The sequence below is a fragment of the Hippoglossus hippoglossus genome, chromosome 4 (assembly GCF_009819705.1).
Source record: "Hippoglossus hippoglossus isolate fHipHip1 chromosome 4, fHipHip1.pri, whole genome shotgun sequence".
NCBI lineage: Eukaryota > Metazoa > Chordata > Actinopteri > Pleuronectiformes > Pleuronectidae > Hippoglossus > Hippoglossus hippoglossus.
Window position 1 is genome coordinate 23,532,059 of NC_047154.1, and position 20,009 is coordinate 23,552,067.

Sequence of the window (20,009 nt, forward strand, 5' to 3'; positions counted from 1 at the left end):
CCCCAAAACTTAAAAGGTATTATGATGTAAACAATTAATCAATCATAAAGTCATTGGACTAATTGACTCAGTGTTTCATATTCCAGAGAAAACCCATGTTTCCACCTCTGCTGCTGATATCTAACCCACAGACAATCACAGCTTCTGCTCACGTGTCTCAGCCACAGGCCCCAGTGTCCTCGGACTGGAGCACTCATCGTCAAAGGCCGTGATGTAGATGGTCAAGTACTCCCCGCACTGGATGTCCGGTATAACGCAGCTGTTGGACGTGGTGGTGCAGTTGTACTGGGCGTCCTGTCCCTTGTTGCCGAGGGCCTCCAGCGTGTAGCCCAGGGCCCCCTCTGCCAGGTCCCACTTGCTGAGCAGACCGTCGGATTTGCAGTCGGACGAGGTTTGCAGATTCTGAGGAATACAGGGGGCTGGAGGGAGGCAGAAGAATCCAGGGATTGTGTTATGTTATGTCATCACTGCGTCAAAGAGATATTAAATTTAGATTTCTTGAAAATTGAAGAGCTTTCTTCCATCATTAGAAATCTGATTAGTAGCTTTTATTGTTAAACATATTCCCAGATCTTACGTCTGTGAATAGAAGTAAAAGTGACAGATTTTCAACCCTTATTGATGATACAGGAAAGACCTAAAGTAGATGGCGCTCACATAAAAGAGCTCATTGCTATATTGAAGTTGCAGCAACTTCAATATAGCAATGAGCTCCACCCCCCACTGTATTCCTCTTTCAAACTCATAGTGTCGTGTTTGATGAAGCCATAGACAGGATGTAATTTAGATATATACGTTGTCGTACCTGTGCGAATGTCGACTGTAGCGCTAATCTGGCTCCTGCAGTCCCCTGTGATCGAATACACCGTGAAGAAATAGTGTCGTCCACACACCGTTTGTGTGAAGTAACACGAGTTGTCCTCCGTCAGACACTCCATCAACTCTCCCTGTGGACAGAGACATAGCACAATACGTAATATACACTGTAGTTGTGGGGCTAAAGCTAGCGGTGTGTTAGCTTAGTTGAGGCTGAAACTCTGGCGAAACAAAACAAAAAGTAGTGCAGGCCAACACCTCTGATGCTAATCAACACTTATTCAAAACCTCTTTATCTTATTTATTATGTGAGAAACAAGGAACTGCAGGGAGGGCGTTAGCAGAAACTTTGGAAAGTTACGATCCGCAGGCAGGAAGTAGTCAAACGCAGGATGCTCTGTAAAACCACAAACTTATCTTTTTCATTCTTTAATTATTGAACGGATTAAATAAACTTGGCGTGACTTGTTAATGAGCCTCGGAGGAGCCAGGATCTTTTTTAATTGGACAAAGCCATGCTAGCTGTTTCCCTCCATTTCCAGTCTTTATGCTAGGCTAAGCTAACAGGCGGTAGCTTCCTATTTAACATCTGGAAACAACAGCAGTGTTGATCTCTTCAAACTCTCTATGAAAATGTAAATATTTCCCAAAATGTCAAATCATTACTTTAACTCCTTTATAACATCTAATGTCAAAAGTTCCAAACTTAATTTTTCTCATATAACTCCACAGCAGGGAAATTCACATTTCTCAAAAACTAAAACTTATTTTCCTATAGTTTCATACACATTAATTCATTTGCATGTAATATTTCCACTGCCATATGTTTCTTTCAACGTGTTTAGGTGTCAGTACCTTGGAGTCCACTCCCCTGGCCAGGTAGTGGTCAGTGTTGCTCGTCTGCTCCCAGGAAAACACGATGACTTCGCTGGAACAGTCTCGGAGCAGGGACAGGTTCCTGGGCGGACAGGGGACTGGAAGGAAAAAGATATTTACACATTCATTCAAAGTGCAATAGACAGACAGAACAACAGTTTGGTAGATAAGTAATATATAATAATACAATAGAAGCCATTTTCAAGCTATTTTCCACATCTGCACATTTCTAGTCAACACAAATATCCAGACTTAAAACAAAGAGGTTTTTTTCCCATTTTTTTAATTAAATTTTAAGAAATTAACTAGTCGAAATAAACTAAAACTAGACTGATAGATAGATAGATAGATAGATAGATAGATAGATAGATAGATAGATAGATAGATAGATAGATAGATAGATAGATAGATAGATAGATTGATAGATAGATAGATAGATTGATAGATAGATAGATAGATAGATAGATAGATATATAGATAGATAGATAGATAGATAGATAGATAGATAGATAGATAGATAGATAGATAGATAGATAGATAGATAGCAGGACAGGAAACGTAACAGAAAAAAATAATAAGTAAATGGGGTTAAGTATCAACATTAAAGGCGAACGTCTCAAATCCCGTTTCAGGTTAAAACGCCCTGATACTGAAGATTGTTGCTTTTCACTGTGCCTGGTTTCAGGTTTAACACAAACACAGGCTCATTCTAAGCGCGCTGAACACAACACAATGTGAAAGACAGTGGAGCTCAATAGAAGACCCAGTTTTCAAAGGAGACACCTAGTGATGCGCACAAATAAACGTGTGAACTGGGGGAAGGCGGGGTGGGGGGGTTGTAAACAGCTATTCCCAAAGGAGGTTTATTTTATTAAAATAAGAACTCAAACTTGACAAAGAATTGTTATTGTTCAAATTTAAACATGGTTATTGTGCCATATTTTAAGAATCAAAGTGATGTAAAGTCTTTGGTACATTCTAAGGCGATGAAAGTTCAATAAGAGCCGTGTTATTATGAAAACAGATATAGAGAGCTTGTGCCTTCAAGCTTTTCCTACGAGGTTTTATTTCATCAAACAGAGTTATTTCAGGTCGTCCCTCAGATATTAAATGTCTGTGTTCTTGACATGCAACAAATACATGTCATAAAAATCATATTCAGATATCATCCAAGCCACAACAGCTTAGCGGCACACAATGTGGCACCACGGGTGGGGCTGGACAGAGAATCTCCATCACCTCTCCAACTGAATAGAGTGATACGTGAGAGGAAAGGATTACCTGCCCGCACAAACTAGGCGGCAGGGTGGAGCGGTACAAACGTTCGTCATCTGTTCATTTGATAAACCAGTGCCATTACAGTTGATGGGAGTTAATGGGATTGGTTCCGTCAGATAAGTTTCTCTTCAGGAAAATCGCGAGTGAATTCACAGCTCAGTTTGGATCTTTTTGACCTTACAGTGTATATAAAGGGATCAAGTTTGGGATAAGTACCCGGAAAACAACTTAAGATTTATAAAAAAAAAGATGTGGGAACTGATTTTTAAAGTATGGAACTCGATTATTGAAAAGGGGAAATGCATGAAAACTTGGTGGAAGGATGTGGGTCAGGAAAGAACCCATTCAATTTGGGTGTGAATCAGTTTTTAAGGTCCCTATCTTGTAATCATGTAAAGTGCCTTAAGATAATGTATATTAGGATTTGGCGCAATACAAATTAAATTGAATTGTGCTCTGAGTGCCATTCTAGTTTTTAAAGTTTTCAGGACGTCACTGGTTTCCCAACAGCAAAGTGAAGCAACATCATCCAGAGGGTTACAACTTTTCTTGTTTCCATGTGTTTCCTATTTGTCTTCCAGCGTCATTTGTTACCTCTGCCAAAGAGTTTTTAAACTGATTCCCATGAATTTCTGTGGACAGGTGGGGCCATGACCCTTGGAAGAAAAGTTTGGAGCAGATCAGGGTAAACTAGCGTAACTATGTTTTTTCTTTCACTTTCTTCAACATGGCGAGACAGGGCGCTAACGTATCTCTCTGTGATAATGTTATCTCACCAGTCTGAAAAGTGGCCGAGGTGCTGTTCATCATGTTTTCGCAGTTCTCTGACATCGGCGTCACCTTCACCACGTAGTTCTGGTCACAGCTCAGTCCGGTGATCTGGCAGTTGGTGTTGTGGCTGGTGCACCTCAGTTCCGTGCCGTTGTCGCCCTTCGCCGCAGCCTTGTAGGAGGTTGCCCCGGACACGGCCGACCACTGCACTGTGGCGGACTGATTGGTGCAGGTGTAGTCCACCGATATTGATGAAACTGGTGACAGCTCTGCAAGCAACACAGCACATTGTAGTAAAAAAAAGCAGGATGACGATGTAGAGGAGAAGACTTTGATGCAAAATAGAGGGAATAGAGATTATTACAGTCACATGACTTCAGGCTTTACTGTTGTGAGTTGTTTTTCAACTACCAGACTTGACATTGCTTCGTTCAGAAGTATCAGATTATCTCTGACGGGGCCTGTAGACAGCACATATACTGATGCTGGTCACGTGCCTCATCGTTAACACACTGTGAAAGGACCTCAAAACACCTTTTGATTTCAGTTTTTCTCAGATTTGTGTTTACACGACAACAACAAGTAGGTTGCTGGGGCATCTGAATCCTTTCTCCCGCCCCGAGGATCACGTTCTGCACGCCTGAAAGGATCGCCTCGGAGAGAATAGCTGACCTAGATCCTAATCACAAAGTTACTGATATTAGTTTGGCTCTGGGTGCCGACTCACTGTTGGTGGTGTATATGAAGTCCGTGGGCTCGCTCGGCATCAGGAAGGCGCTGAACGAGGACACCGATATGAGATAGGTGGAGCATGGCAGGATGCCCTTGACGTCCAGCTTGGTGTTTGTGACGTTGTGCACGGATGGCGGGCTGGTGGGTTCGTCAAGGTTCTGGATGATGCAGTTGTATATTAAGACGTCTTCCACTGGCTGCCATGTCACCCTTGCTGTGAACGAACCAGTCGGTTCTGCTGTAACCATCAACGGAGGCCGCACCACTAAAACCACACAGACACTCAGTTAGAGGGACTATAATAACTAAAGTGGGAGAAACAACTCTGAGGACACAAGGCATAAGGTCTTACCATCACATTTAGGATTACTGTTACAGGAAATGAGAAGAAGTACTTTATGCTATAGAATCACTTGAAATAAATCAAAATGCCATCAGAGATGATCATGCTGGTTTGAAATGTTTTCAGGTTTTGAGTTAGCTGCTGCTGAACCTTTGTGTTTCCAACTCAATAAAATGGAGTTTAAAGGAATTAGGTTTGCACATTATAAAGCCAATAATAACAGAAACAACATCCCCATTATCAATTTATATAAGATACCAATGACCCCTTATTCAGGTAAAACCTGGAAACAAGAACTACATTTTGAAGCGTTTTTATACAAATACTAAAAATAACTAAATGGAAACACTTTTAAGTTTTGTTACCTGGGCAGTAGGTGTATAATATTTCAAAGGGAATTTGTTGTGTGTCATATGGATAAAGTGTCACTGACAACACTATCCACCTACATTTAGTGAACATAGCCTCAGCAAGGTTTTTGTTCATACAGGAGACACCAGAGGGATGTGATGTTTTTTAAAGTTTTCAAATCTCCAAACGGACTGAAAGTCACTCACAGGTCGTGATGGTCTTCACTTTGCTCGTCCTCCCCAGGCCGGCCTGGTTCGCTGTGGTAACGTAGCAGTCGAAGTTGCTGGAGGACATCAGGTCTCGCACCACAGCGCTGGTGTTGGTGGAGGTGAGATTGAGGACGTGCCCGGTGGCTTGAGATGTCACTGTCAGGTAGTAGTGGTCCGCTGAGGGCACCTCCGTCCATTTTACAAAGATTGAAGAACTCGACAGAGCACGACTGTCTTCTATCTGTGATGTGTCGGGCACTGAGAGAAGAGAACAGGGAAGAAACTATTGTTTCTATATATAAATGTCACAATTTGACCTCTGAGGGCAAATTAAATGATGATGCTGCCACAACCAAAATAACAATTTTGAGTGATGTTACTACTAGTGTATATAATATAATATAATATTGTGTTGAGTGCCTTCTTCCTTACCTGTCAACGCCATAGTTTTATTCACACACACCACAAAGTAGAACTGGAAAACTTTGAGAGTCACAATATACTCGGTTCCTGGTCTGAGACCCTGGACATCTCTCTCTGTAGCTGTCGCTGGCAGGGTCACCACAACCGGTGCAAAGTTTGTATTGTTTTTCACCCGTAGATCCAAAAAATAGCTTGTGGCCATGTCGCTTTTTTCCCATTTTACCAGAATGGATGAGGGGCCTGAGGCTTTCGCTGATGAAATCTTGCATCCTGGGAGAGATGGAAAAAAAGATAGTGAAAACAGAAGTTTGGTTTGAGAAAAGACATTTGTTTTGTCACAGTACAATACAAAGGAAATTGTGATGTGATTTGTCTTAATTAGTTAATAAGTAATAACTATTAAGCTGAAACCTAAATTCCTCAGTAAACTTACCTTCTGCACTATGAGGTATCTGTAAATAACAAGAATAATGACATCAGGAACATGATGAAAATATCCTGATTCTACATTCAACCCATTGATCTGTTTTACAAATTTCAACAACAAAAACATAACAGCTTTACCTGAGTCAGAGACACCACTGCTAAAGAAAAACTTATGGCTCCCAACAATCCCATCTTTGACATTGACTGCGGGATTACATTAAGTCTAGTATACAAGGGAGTCAAATACAAAAGGTGTTCTGGATTCTTTTGAGCTTTCGCCCAGGGTGCGTGAGAACCAATCACCGTTCGCCAAATGAGGACAGGCAGTCCCACCAATGGCCCCAAGGCAGTCAGAGCTGCCCTGAGAACACAACAGGGAGGGAGGGACTGATGGAGGTATGGATGGAGAGATGGATGGATGGATGAGAGTTTGGTGAAGTTACCTGAAGTGAGGATGAAAGAAAAGGTGTCTCTTTCTTCTCTTTTCTCTCTATCACACGGTGGCTGTCACGCATGTTTGCATAATCTTCAGCACTTCAGTTTACTCCTGTATCAGTCTCAGGGTTAGTAGCATCGAACGACTCGTCTTTTCCAGACAGTTGTACAACATCTCCAATAAGAATTTAAAATGCACATATGATCTGAAATTGCCAGCAGTCTTTAAAAAGCTTAGCACATTTTAAACCAAAGTTTAAAGGTCCCTGCTTTGTCTTTAACAGCTTAAAACATCTTTACCTCTGCCAATAAGGAGGTTATGTTTTCACCCCTGTGCATTTCTTTGTTTTGGTTGGATTGTATGATTGTGAACAATATTGAACAAAAACTACTTGAGGGAACTTAGTGGAACTTGGTTGAAGAATGCGGTATGGGTCAGGGCTGAACCTATACAATTTTGTGGTGGATCCAAATCAGGGAATGGATCCAGGAATTTTGTTTATCACGTGAGACATAGGGCAGTTTTTAATATTTTCACAGATTTCACAGGGAATCAATAATGGATATTAAAAACAAACAAGCACATTTATAAGAACCCCTATCTGTGTGTGTGAAATTCATTGTGCAGCTTGATTGAATATAAGGGGACTGAGAGCTGGTTGTGTATAGTTATGAGTGTAATACTTCATAAATCCATCTAATTGTATCAGAATTGCTCATACGTCAAATACACAAACCTTTGCATTAGCTCCATTTGGAGTCTGAAGTGAAACACGGTCAAATATGTTTGTGATTGGTGTTGACTGCGCTAAATTCTTAAAATTATATTCTTCTATTTAAATTCAAATTGTACCACCAAACCATAGAACTGTGCTTTGTTGTGCTTGACTGATCAATACATGTGACAATGGTGACAACAACAAAAGGACTTGAGAGGTTGAAGGTATGAGATGATCCACTTCAAACTGGTCACAGGTGTCTGACCAACATCGATCTTATCGCAGCGATGCTTTTACTGTTGTGTCCCAGAGGCCGCGGTTCACATGCAACTGACACAACTAACACAACTCCTACAAAGCAACATTGTGTTGCATGAAATCTGTCTGTTTATCATCCATTCATTGTCTCTGTCCATTTGTGTTTGTTCCTGATTTGTCCACATTCAGTTTCTTTCTTCTTCCAGCCCGTCCCACGTCTGTAAATACAGTACATACTGTAAATATCAAAAATATGAAGGAACGCTGCAGCTCGACACATGCACACGTTTCTGCGTCACCTGTTTTTTGTTTTTTTTCCTAATCCCTTAAACAATACATGAGAACATAGTGAATGACCTGAGCCGAGGAGATAAAGGCCTGGGAGGGGCCGCCCAAGTGCCACTGAAACCGAAGTCAAGCGTGCTAACTTGGGAATTAGGACTTCTTGTAAAAGGGATTAACTTAGAAAACACGTCAGGCTTGGAACTGTTAATAAGTTGGGTCTTTCCTAAACTCAAAGCTTTTAAAGATCTGGAGACATTTGGTTGTGGATTTAGATGGAGAATGATGTTAATTTCCACCTATGTAGACAGATCCCTGCGATGGTAATGTAGGCTACATGCTGGGCTGAAAGGGATCTGTTATCACCGGAGAATAAAGGGCTATCACCTCCTGGTTGCTCGCTGTGTATTACATAAAAGGAAGTCAACATGAAAGTGGATACGGGCCATAAACCTGCCAGGAAACTTTAGCTCCCCTGTTTAAACAATAAAGCAATTTTGAAGCACGTTGAATAAGGACAAGTGATGCGAACGCCTTGATATTGTATCGTTATGAGGCTGTGATACCGTCCTGATGTAGACACTGTTACAGGTCACAGGTATCGAACATGTAATGATGCACAATTCTCTGAAGTTATTAAAAGTCACAGCGTCTGTGGTGTTGCTGTTATTTAGTGAATCGTCAAAGCTAAAAATCATGTGATTAGATCAGAGTGAACTTAAAGATGAAAAACTGACCATTCTGATCCAGAATAGTTAAATAATTCTTTGGCTGAATAGTAAACTCAACACTATAGTGGAATCATCAGTAAACATGGATTTGGCGTTAAATTAAATCAAACTGCACCAAATTTCCCACACTCATGGATATTAGTCCCCTAAATGTGCATGATTCTTTAAAATCAATATCCATGAATTATCCCCTGAGAAATCTGTGAAAATGTCCTAAAAGGCCCCAACTCGTAAGAAAGTGATAAAAAACATAACCTGCTTGGCAACAGTGGTTATATTTTACCCAGATATTCAAAAAATGATTTTGCTTCATGGTAATGTTGACATCGTATGACGAGGAATAATTCTCTGATAAATATAAGATATGGATTGACTCCATTATTTACTGGGATATCTTTCAAAATGTTTTTTATTTTGAGCCTTAGTTTGTTGACCCTCAAAAGCTAATCTTCTGGATATAACAGTAATAGATGATAAATAATAATCAGAGGTTTAGTTCACAACAGTCTTTACTGAGGACACTTAATATGTAGTGGGGTAAAGGTTAATGAAACTCAAATACAGTTTCCTCTCAGGGAATCTTCACAGTATGTACGTCAACATTTTCACTCTACCAGTAAAAGTGGGAAAGTGAGAGGAGGCGTGTGATCAGATTTCTCATTATACTGTGACAATCATCACAATGATGTTACGAGATTAGGTCAGAAACCTCCAATAAGGCCTCAGGGCAAACGTTGACACATTAAACTGAGGGTTTGAATAGTATCATATTATTGTTCTTGTCCCAAACCTTTTCCTACGATTGTATTAAATCTGTATTTTTCCATGTGCAGGTACATGAGTCTGACAGAGAAGTGTCTGCAGTTGGAATCATAAATGTAAAACAATCTCGCTCTTTTCTACCATGAGATGTTACGTAAGCTGCTGAAAGGTCTCCAGTTCCTTGGGGAGATGAATGTGTAGAATGAGTAGAAATGTGGTCTTTTTTTGGCTCAGTCAACTTCTCCCCCACTGAGATCCTCCACAGTGTCACCACTGATAACCTACACTGGTTTCACTGCACTGGAGATAATACCAGAACCTTCCCTCCTGTCACGGGGGACTTCAGACAACTGACACCATGTGTTGTGAAGAAGAGGCAGGGTGACACATGCTTTTCTGGGATAGGTGAGCTGTGAAGATGGTGGCTGGGTGTATTGTAAAGGACCAGTACGTAGGGGATCAATTGGTGGAAATGGATTATAATATATATATATATATATATATATATAATAGCAACATGTGAGCTGGGATTGACTCCAGCTCCTCCTGCGGCCCTTAAAGGAAAAGCAGTAAAGATAATGGATGGATCATTAACTTAGAATAAGTCCATTTCAGGAGAGAGGCCTCTTCCATCGACCTTGATCCAAGCTGTAGTCACAGGGCGGCTGTAGCTCAGGAGGTGGATTGACGTCCATTGACCTGACATCGCACAGGCATGTTTCTAAAAAAGGGAAGAAGGGTGAGGGTGTCCAGTTGGCTGCTTTCTGCAACCTCGTCACTAGGTGGCACTAAATCCTTAACACTGGTCCAGTAGGGGGAAAATGCTCTGAAACAACCAGACATATTTTATTGTCAAGGATTCAGTTGGGGGAAGCACAGTGGCACAGTGGCACAGTGGTTAGCGGTGTCGTCCCACAGCAATAAGGTTCTCAGTTTGAATTCCGGTTTGGTCGGGGACTGGTCTGTGTGGATAAGATCTTTAAGGTGAATGCATGAATGGATGAGTGAGGTTGGTTCAATGTAAAGACAAGAGATGTGATGACCTGATTGATTCATTGTTGTGATATCTAACACATCCCATACTTGTTGGATTCAGTTCATAGTTTTGCTCTAAATAAATGTTGTCCCTTTTTTGAATTTTGCGTCCTTTCCCGTTTTAGTTCTGACCCATGAGTCGGGTTATGACAACACACACTCAAAGACACACGGGTTACAAGGCTGATGAAACTGAAATACAGTTTCCACTGGGGGAATCTTCACAGTATATACGTCAACATTTTTACTCCACATTTTTCACATGTACATAAATGTGCATGTGCTTGTCATGTAAAAACATTATTCTTATTATAAATGTAATATGGGGATGTGGTGCTAACTTGCTGCTGCTGACAGAAAATGTGTGAAAAGCTAAATTACAGATATATTATTACCTGAACAAACAGCTGGTAAGTGTGGACAGGCCTTGATCATTCACAAGATAAAATCAGATTTATTATCTAACTGTCACTTAAAAACTGGAAAACAAAAACAAACCAAATATGCAAGAATCACATTAATAAACACTCTGAATTCAGCTCATTTATGTCCACATGCAAAATAAACCACAAAACACACACTTGATGCTGGGAATTATTTTATTAGTAGAAACATGCATCAGGGTTAAACAACCACAGGGACACATGTTTGATTCATCCTGTCACCGGTCGTCAGGAGGCTTCTAACGTAGGGTTGGAGCTAAGATGTTTATTTCAATTTGGTCAATTCTCAAATTAATACTTCTTTAAAAAAAAGGGGGCAAACAGTTTCATAGCAGATTTAAAATGTCAGTTGAGACACTTTTACTGTTCAATTAGATCATTTATTTGATGCTTCGGGGATAAAATCAACCCGTCACAGCTTCATCAGGACAGAATGCACATTTTTTCTTTGTGGATAAAAATGTTTATGATAAGAAGATGTTTTCAGTTTTGTCAACTTTCTTTCACCACACATATTAAAGTGTACTTCTGTTGATTTTTTTTTTGTCACAGACATTCAGTTCATCATCACTTTGTATCTTGGAGAACAGATCATAAATGTTTATTCTGGAATAACAGTTGTTCTTCTATTTATTTTTCAGCCTGGCGCCATCAGCATGAGCGAAGGATGACTCTGGAGGAAGAGGAGGATGAAGAAGATGAAGGTGAGATGTCTGTGTGTCGAGGCTGTAAAGACAAAACAACAAATATTACTTCAAGTCTGCTGCATTTTTATATTTAACTTTAACCTTTTTCTCTTCAGTCAACAACTGTGATCATGTTCTGCATGTTTCCATTTCTCATCAGAGGAAGAGTATTTTTTTATTGACTCACCATGTGCTAGTCCACACTTCTCTTCCCTCTGTAAAGCACTGAACAGATTGAAGTGGTGTTAGAAACAAAAAGCACGATATTCTCATATTAAGTATTAACTTTTGTGATGTAAACCTCAAAATAATCAAAGTTCAAAGTAGTAAAGTACTCACCTGTGCCGATGTTGTTGTCTGAGCAAGTTACTACAAGAGACAACAACAACAACAATTCAGAACAAATGTTTTATCCTTACTTTCTATATTAATAATATTAAAGGTTCATTACTGTGTTAATCCCAGTCATCTAAAAATGTCCCAAATTCTCTTTACTGCTGTCGTTATAAGTTATAACTGTTATGACTGTTGTTATGTTATAATTACCTATTAAAGTCAATTAAATTGAGTTGATGTTTGAGATTGTGATAAAAAATATCTTGCCAGTATAAACTCAGTCGTAAAAAAAATTCAAACAAAGGTGCAAACATGTTTCTCGTCACGTGACGTCACTGTGAGCTTCGTACCTGAGTAAATCCTCTGAGCACAGAACAGCACTCTGCTGCCCTCTGGTGTGAGCGGAGCCACCACCACATGGTACACGTCTCCACACTGGACGTTGCCAACATCACAGCTGTTCTCCCCAGGTGATGCAGAGCAGGTGTAGTTGTTGCTGCCTCCCACCACCTCTGCCACGTGGCTGTGGCTGCCGCCTGAGCTGCGCCAGTACAAGCGCATAGAGTTTCCTGCCGTCCTGTAGAGCCTGACCCCTGATGGACAGCACGCACCTGTATGACAGAGAGAGAGAGAGAGAGAGAGAGAGAGAGAGAGAGAGAGAGAGAGAGAGATTAAGTCCCTTGTCTGTTGAGGCCTTGTTGTCTCAAACAGGATGTCAGTGAATAACTGACACAAATATTATGTTTGAAATTATGTTTGTCTCTGCTTCTCATTGGTTGAAAACCCCCTCACTCACTGGACGAGAAGCCCTGATAGGTGCAGTTGGCCTGGTGCCCGCTGTGGCTGAACGCCTCCATGGTGACGGTGTAGTTGGTGCCACAGGTGATGCATCCCATGAGGCAGTGCGAGTCCAGTGTGTGGCAGCGGGCGTGACCACGCGGCGATGTCAGGGAGGTGATGAAGGAGTGAGCCCCTTTGGCGTGAGACCAGGAGACGTTGGTCATGGCCTGAGTCACCTGGGCCACCGTCAGATTCACCGGGCAACAAGGTTCTGGAACAGAAGAAGAAGAAGGTGGATGATGATGACGAGGGTGTAACTCTGTGTCTGAATTTGCTTCAGAACAAATATATATAAATCATAAAGAGTAACATATAAAAAGAACACCTGCGAAAGTGAGGCCATTTTACATAAGATACAAACAACTTTAAAGAATGAGAGCAAAGAGAAAAATAAAGTGATAAATATGAATATATGCTTTTTATTAATGCTCTCATAGAACCTGATATTAGTATAGAGTATTATTATACATGTTGAACTTAAATAAAGTCCTTTGTTTACCCAAACACTGGCACTGGCATTTACATCATGAAGGTAATGCTGCTGTAGTTGCAGGCGACAAATATCAAAATACTATAAAAAGACTTCAGAGCACGTTAATATCAATGTACAGATAATATCCTGTATTTGGGGTCACTCCTAGTGGATGTGCATGGTCATAAACTGTTGAACAAAGCACATATCATTTATTTTCTATTAATTCCTACATCAAACTGATCTGATAACCTGTATTGTGCAGTAACTATATTAATCAGACCCCTCACCTGTCTCCAGGGTTTCAGAGTAGCTGGGTAAACTCTGCCCTGCGACGCTGTGTGCGACGACACTGACTTCAAATGTGCAGCCACAGGGAAGGTCGGTGAGGTCGCAGCTGCTTCCTGTGGTGGTGCAGGTGCGTGCGCCGTCGTCTCCCACCGCGCTGACGGTGTAATTGACGGCTCTGTTGTTCGCTGTCCAGCTGACACCGACGCAGGAGGAGTTTTTCACGTTCAGCATCGTGTTCATGGGCATGCAAGGAGCTGGGGGGGGGGGGGGAGAAGTTAGGCTGACTTCTTGTATTGTCTTGTCTTGTATAAGGTCAGACCACAAAATATGTGTATTGTAAAGTTACTGTGAAGTTTGTGACAAGACAAAGATTTTACTGATTTTATCGTGAGTTTAAATTGTAACTGGGTATTTGCTGGACACATGTAAAGAGACGTTCTCCACCTGTGTCTTTGGTGTGAGCTGTGCATCCACGGTTGCAGCCGCTGATGTCGTTGCAGGGGGTCACCACCACGCTGTAGGCCCTGTCACAGCTGAGGTCGGAGAGGGCGCACACCGGTGCCGTGTCGTTGCACAGGATGACCTCTGAACTGTCCGCGGCCCGGGTCTGGTACACCTCCGCCCCCCGAGAAGCCGCCCACGTGACCTCCAGAGTGTCTGTGCTCACCGCAGAGACGGATACACCCTCTGGACAACAGGGCACTGAAGGACACAGGTGATGTGCAGGTAAACACACATGAAACATATGATGATCATGATGATGATGATGATGAAGACATGTCACCTATGCTGCTACTTACAGGTGGTGTAGTTGAATCTGTCTCCTGGAGGACTGGTGCCGGCCTGGTTGAAGGCGTGCACAGATACCAGGTAGGTGTAGCCACACTGGCAGTGGAAGGTGCAGTTGCTGCTGCTGGTGTTGTAGATCTCTTCCCCACCATCGCCTCTCTTGATGAAGGCCATGTAGCCTTCAGCGTGAGGCACCGGGTTCCAGGTCAGCGAGCAGTTTCCGTCAGTCTCCTCCTCGAGGGCCAAAGCCTCCGGTGGGCAGGGGACTGAGAGCACAGGACAGCAGGGAGATCAGTCTCCATCAGGGCTTTAAGGGTTTCCTATAAGTTGTGTAAGTGTGTGTTTTTGTTTTTGTGTCTTTACTCAAGAACATCTCAATACATACAATATGTTCAGTGGTGACGTGTGTATATAATGTACATATGCTGTATTTTTATTAAATGTTTTATTCTTGACTTGTCTGCTGCTTCCCAGTGCGAGATCAATAACTATCTTATCTTATCTTATCTTATCTTATCTTATCTTATCTTATCTTATCTTATCTTTAACATTAGGATGTATGTTCACAGAATGTTTGTCATTTCTCACCATAATCACAAACTGTGGATTACTGGTACATTTCTACATTTAGCCTGAAGCATGTGATCAAAATATCTATTATAGCTTTAATTAAGTAATTAATTAATTAATTAATAGTCTGTTTGTTGGTTGATTGATTTTGAACAAGATTACACAAAAACTATTGGACAGATTATTACAAAACTTAGTGGAAGGATTGTGGTACGGCTCAGGAAAGAAGAGATAACATTTTGGTTTGGGTCCTGGTGATTAACATTATGGTGACGTTATGAGATGAAGAGTTTTTTTCAAAGTTTTCAACAATTTCCCAGGGAATAATTCATGGATCTTGATGAAAAGAGTCAGGTATATTTAGGGGACTGATATTTATGAATGTGTTAAATTCGGTGCAGCTTGATTGAACATGAAGGGACTGTTGGGCCCTTCATGTTCAATTAAACTTGGACTTGTTTTGTGCACAGTTGCCTTCATATTCAGTCCTGCCATACTAGTTCTTAACACTAATATAACCTTTGTAGAAACTATTTTATTTTTATTGTGTCTATGGTCTCTTGTCATCTCCCGACTGATCTGACTTCTGTGCAAAAGTCCAAATCCAGGGAGAAAAGCAAATATTCTCCCGAACTGTGTGGATCTGACTCAAAGTGAATCTCTGCTGCTTACAGGTGATGAAGACCTCGGGGTGGGACGGGGGGCTGGGCCCGGCCTCGTTGGAGGCGGTGACCTGGATCGTGTGAACCTCTCCACAGCTCACTGGAGACAGGATGCAGGAGCTGGAAGTGGAGTTGCACGTGAGGTTCTGGTCGCTCGTCACCAGATACTCGACGAGTCCGTGGACCTCCGGACCGACTTCCCAGGACACAGAGAGCTCGGCCACACCGTTACCCATCGCCACGGACACGTTGACAGCAGAGGGGGTTGGAGGTCCTGTTAAAGGACACAAGACAGTGATGCTGTGAGGACACACACAGGTTCACGCACTGAGCCAGTTAAAACATGTAGATATTTGATACCACTGTGCATCTAGACACTGGTGTAATTGGTTTAAATACAATGTTAGTCTTTGCTAATTTATTTAATGTTTAAAACTTCACAACTTTCCTGAGGATAATATTGAAGTCATCATACAGCTGCGTAGCATATTTTCTTATGTCAGCCAGTATAAATTTAAGTATCTACTGCTTTTCACACTTACAGTCTATTCCTTTTTGAAGAATATACATGTTCGTGGTGTTATTCCTCATTATAACAAACACTTATCAATGAACTGTCAGTGCCTCCTTACGTGTTGTCTGGTTGATGTACAAGCTGCCGTCTCCCTTGCGGCCCTCGATGTCCCAGGCGTAAACCCCGGTGATGTAGAGCGAGCCGGCGTCCAGGTCAGAAATGGTCAGATTGGTGCCGGAGGTGTTGTACTTCATGTTGGTGCTTGAATTAAACTTGTACACGGACAGGGTGTACTGGGCGGCGTGAGCCACCGGAGCCCAGGATACAGTGATGCTGTCGTTGCTGAGGGAGGAGGCGGAGGGCTGAGGAGGAGGCAAAACTGTGGAGGAGAGGAGAGTTTGACAAAGTTCACATTTGTGAGATGTTTTCAGAGATGAAGTCTGTACTAAGCTGCTGTTTACAGGCCACGGTTGTTCCATTAAAGGCAGAATGTGAATACATATAGCCTGGTAATTGGACGACAAACAAATCCGCTGGGTTGTAGTTAAAATCCCTACAACCGTCAATCAGATCTGAATAAATCAAATCCACCCACTGTTAAATAAAAATACTTTTAAATGTTTTTTCCCTTTAATTGGTGCTTAGTCTTTTGTTTTACGGTTTTATATCTTGTGACTGAAAAGCCTGTTTTTAAATCAAATAATTACTTATTTATCAAACTACACCATTTCTTTTATTTCTATATTTGTTATTTTATTTGTTTAATTTGAATTATCTATGGAATTGTTTTTAATTTCTCTCTAAATGCTTCTTTTTGTATTGTCATGATGCCTTTTATATCTTATGTAAAGCATGTTGAATAGCCTTGTTGTTAATGTGTAAGAATTTGAATGTATGATATAATAAAATTGAATCTAACATATTAAAGTTGTTCTGCAGATCACTTGTTCTTCAGCTTTTAATCTGTTCTTTCACTTCAAGCTGTTTCTGCTTCTGTAACATGAAGTTGACGTCATTAAAGTTTTTTCTTTGTTTTCTCAAATAAAACCACGTGTTAATGGATAATTGATTAATACTACAACTTAATTATTATTAGGTTTTGAGACCAAGTGAAGAAGAACATTTGAAAAATTTCCCACGTGATTTTTTTGGTGAAGAACGAGAGAGAGTGACCCTGCGGACAATCAAACAATGAGCAAACAAATGGTGAAACTGTTGAAATGCTTCTTTTCAGCTCATGAGGATCAGATGTTCCCCTGGAGGAGGCAGTGGAGGTGAGAGGTGACACCTTTGTGCTCGTGATGAGGTCAGCTCTTTGTGTGTCTGTCTCACAGGGGTCAGGTGGAGTTACCACAGACACAGGAGGGACCCCTGAGGGATGCTGGGGCATTTCTTCACTTAGACAAACCTGGATTTTTCCCAAACACTGAGAGTGTATGTGCCTGAGGATGATGCGAGTATACGTTCACTCACAGTAATGTACATGCGGGGGGGACAATGGGACAGATCAGTTGACGACTGTGGGGGCACGAGGAGTGATCACAAAAGTGTCCAGTGTCGCTCAGTGAATTTCTGACTCATTTCTTCACAAAAATTCGCCCTCTGGTGATATTTTAACTGAATTCATGTCTGAACTGTTGTTTTTCTAGCAGTGGAAAGTAAAAACACAAAACTAAACATCAACATCACACCTGTCTTTGCAGTGGCAGGCAGAGACGGCTGGCTGCGGCCTCCTGCGTTCACTGCCATGATGCTGAGCGAGTACTCGGTGTACGGAGTGAGCGACTGGATCTCGGCGGGGGGGGACGACACTGTGTCTTCTCTGTGGAAGCCATTGGAGTTCTCGACACGTATGACGTACTGAGTGGCGCTGGTGCTCGTGGTGAAGTCCACCATCAACGTCCTGCTGTCCTTCGGCTTCACTGTGTGGATGGGTTCCATCATCTCAGGGGCTAAAAGGGAGTTAAAAAAAAAGATGTAGTAAGACACAGACACAACAGCACAATAGATATTTAAAAAATTATATATTCTACTAGATGGATGGATGGATAGATGGATAGATGGATAGATGGATAGATGGATATCCATGGAGATCCATGGAGATCTACCTATCTATCTATCTATCTATCTATCTATCTATCTATCTATCTATCTATCTATCTATCTATCTATCTATCTATCTATCTATCTATCTATCTATCTATCCATCAGCTGTGTCTCTTCTCACCTGTTGATGACTCGACTGATGCGTTGCCCAGTATTTGTTGATTTGGGTCCTGAGCCTGTACACTAAAGACATAGTTGACGTTTGGGGACAGGGAGTTGATGGAGCCCATCACAGTGTTTGGACCAAACGTGGAGAAAGCGATGATGCTGGTGGGGGAACTTTTGGTGGCGACAAGGATCTTGTACGAGCTCGCTCCCGAGACCCTGGTCCATCTGAGAATCGCAGTCTTGGATGTTACTGAGAACACGGACAACTGGAGACCTGAAGAGAGCAAATGAAAGAAATGGTACTTATCAATCTCAAACTTTTACTTTTACTTGAGTACATTTGTTTATGTATTTGTACTTTTAAGTCAAATATATTTCCTCCACCACTGATAATACAGTTGTGTGATTGTTCTTCCTCATATATGATGTTAAAAGAGCAAAACAGTACCTGATGCTGTCACAGCCTGCAAAGACAGAAAAGAAAATACATTTAATTATTCAATCCAAGTTATTACTAACAAGTTAATCACTTTCAATGTGATTCTTTAATTACATTGCCTTCTTCACTTTTCCTCACAAAATGTCAGTGTATTTAAAATTTAAAATTATTAAATAAATAAAGTTTCATTACCTGTGAGCATATGCTCAACGAGACAAAAATGGTCAGCCACTTCATGACGCCCATTCTTCACGTCTGTATCTGGAAACACTTTCACCTTCACAGGTCGTAGCTTCTCTTAGATTTTCTGTTGTAAATTTGCTTCACTCTTTTCTGTTTTACCTTTTCTTGTCTGTGTAGGTTGACATACCTGCATCTGGCTCCTCCCACTGGTTGGAAATGTCCAATCGTAGAGGAGCAGAGAGATGTACCTTGGCGGGCAGGTGCAGGTTGAATAGCATGAGAAGGAACCACCTACAGCTATGGGCATGTTATTCTATATTCAAGGATGTAGTCAAGGAAAAAGAAGAGTGACATGAAGAGGGGATCAGGAGTTCACCTGGCTTGAGGCGTCAAAACACACCCTGTCACACTGATGTGTTCACAGGAATAATAGAAATAGAAGCTAATTCCTCCCAGGGAAGAAGGAATAGGGACATTTTACTGAAATCCAGAACATGTAAGACAGAGCCTGAAGTATAAATACTAAGCTCAAGCAGGGGGAAGGGATTCTACTTTAAAACACTTCTGCAGGTGCTGGATCATAACAAAACTGTAAAACTGTAACGTCAGACTGAAGAAGCAAAATGTGGTTAAGGTAATAAAGATGCTTCCGTACACGGGGCACTGGTCACCTCTGTGGAACTGATCAAAACAGAAAAATACAAAAAACAACACTATACAAGAACATATTATATATGACACATAATAAATCCGTCAAATCTAAAGCTAGAATCGCATAATTGAAGAGAAATTACTATGAATATGAAAAGGTAGAAGATTGGAAATCAAAATCATGAGACACAGAGTGAGAAATGTGGACATAGCTTACAAAGTAAAATCACAAGCTGAACTTCTGAACATATATCTCAAGACAAGGACTAAATATAATTTATTTTTACTTTTACACTTGTTTCTTATTTTATTGTTCACTTATTTTATGTTGACAGATGAGTAATTTGGTGTAACTCTTAACATGGTTGTAAAATTACCCCAGAAACTAATGAACTTTTTTTGGGAAAGTCAAATTCAAAACTCTTAATAACTATCCAACCAGTGAATAGATATTAAAGGTGAAAATACCTTA

At 41.2% G+C, this 20,009-nt stretch overlaps 1 protein-coding gene across 1 annotated transcript; it reads right to left on the minus strand.

Annotated features, from left to right (window-relative positions):
* Window positions 1-11,763: 11,763 nt before the first annotated feature.
* Window positions 11,764-18,960, minus strand: LOC117760175 (fibronectin type III domain-containing protein 7-like). The gene is made up of 13 exons (XM_034583000.1): window positions 18,896-18,960; window positions 18,713-18,728; window positions 18,278-18,538; window positions 17,742-18,002; window positions 16,169-16,429; window positions 15,547-15,810; window positions 14,316-14,570; window positions 13,960-14,217; window positions 13,515-13,769; window positions 12,709-12,963; window positions 12,263-12,523; window positions 11,916-11,945; window positions 11,764-11,801 (listed from the first exon to the last, which is right to left on the minus strand). Exons 1-13 carry the CDS (start codon window positions 18,947-18,949, stop codon window positions 11,770-11,772), a joined length of 2,463 nt encoding a protein of 820 aa, XP_034438891.1. The 5' UTR covers window positions 18,950-18,960; the 3' UTR covers window positions 11,764-11,769.
* Between the last annotated feature and the right edge of the window lie 1,049 nt (window positions 18,961-20,009).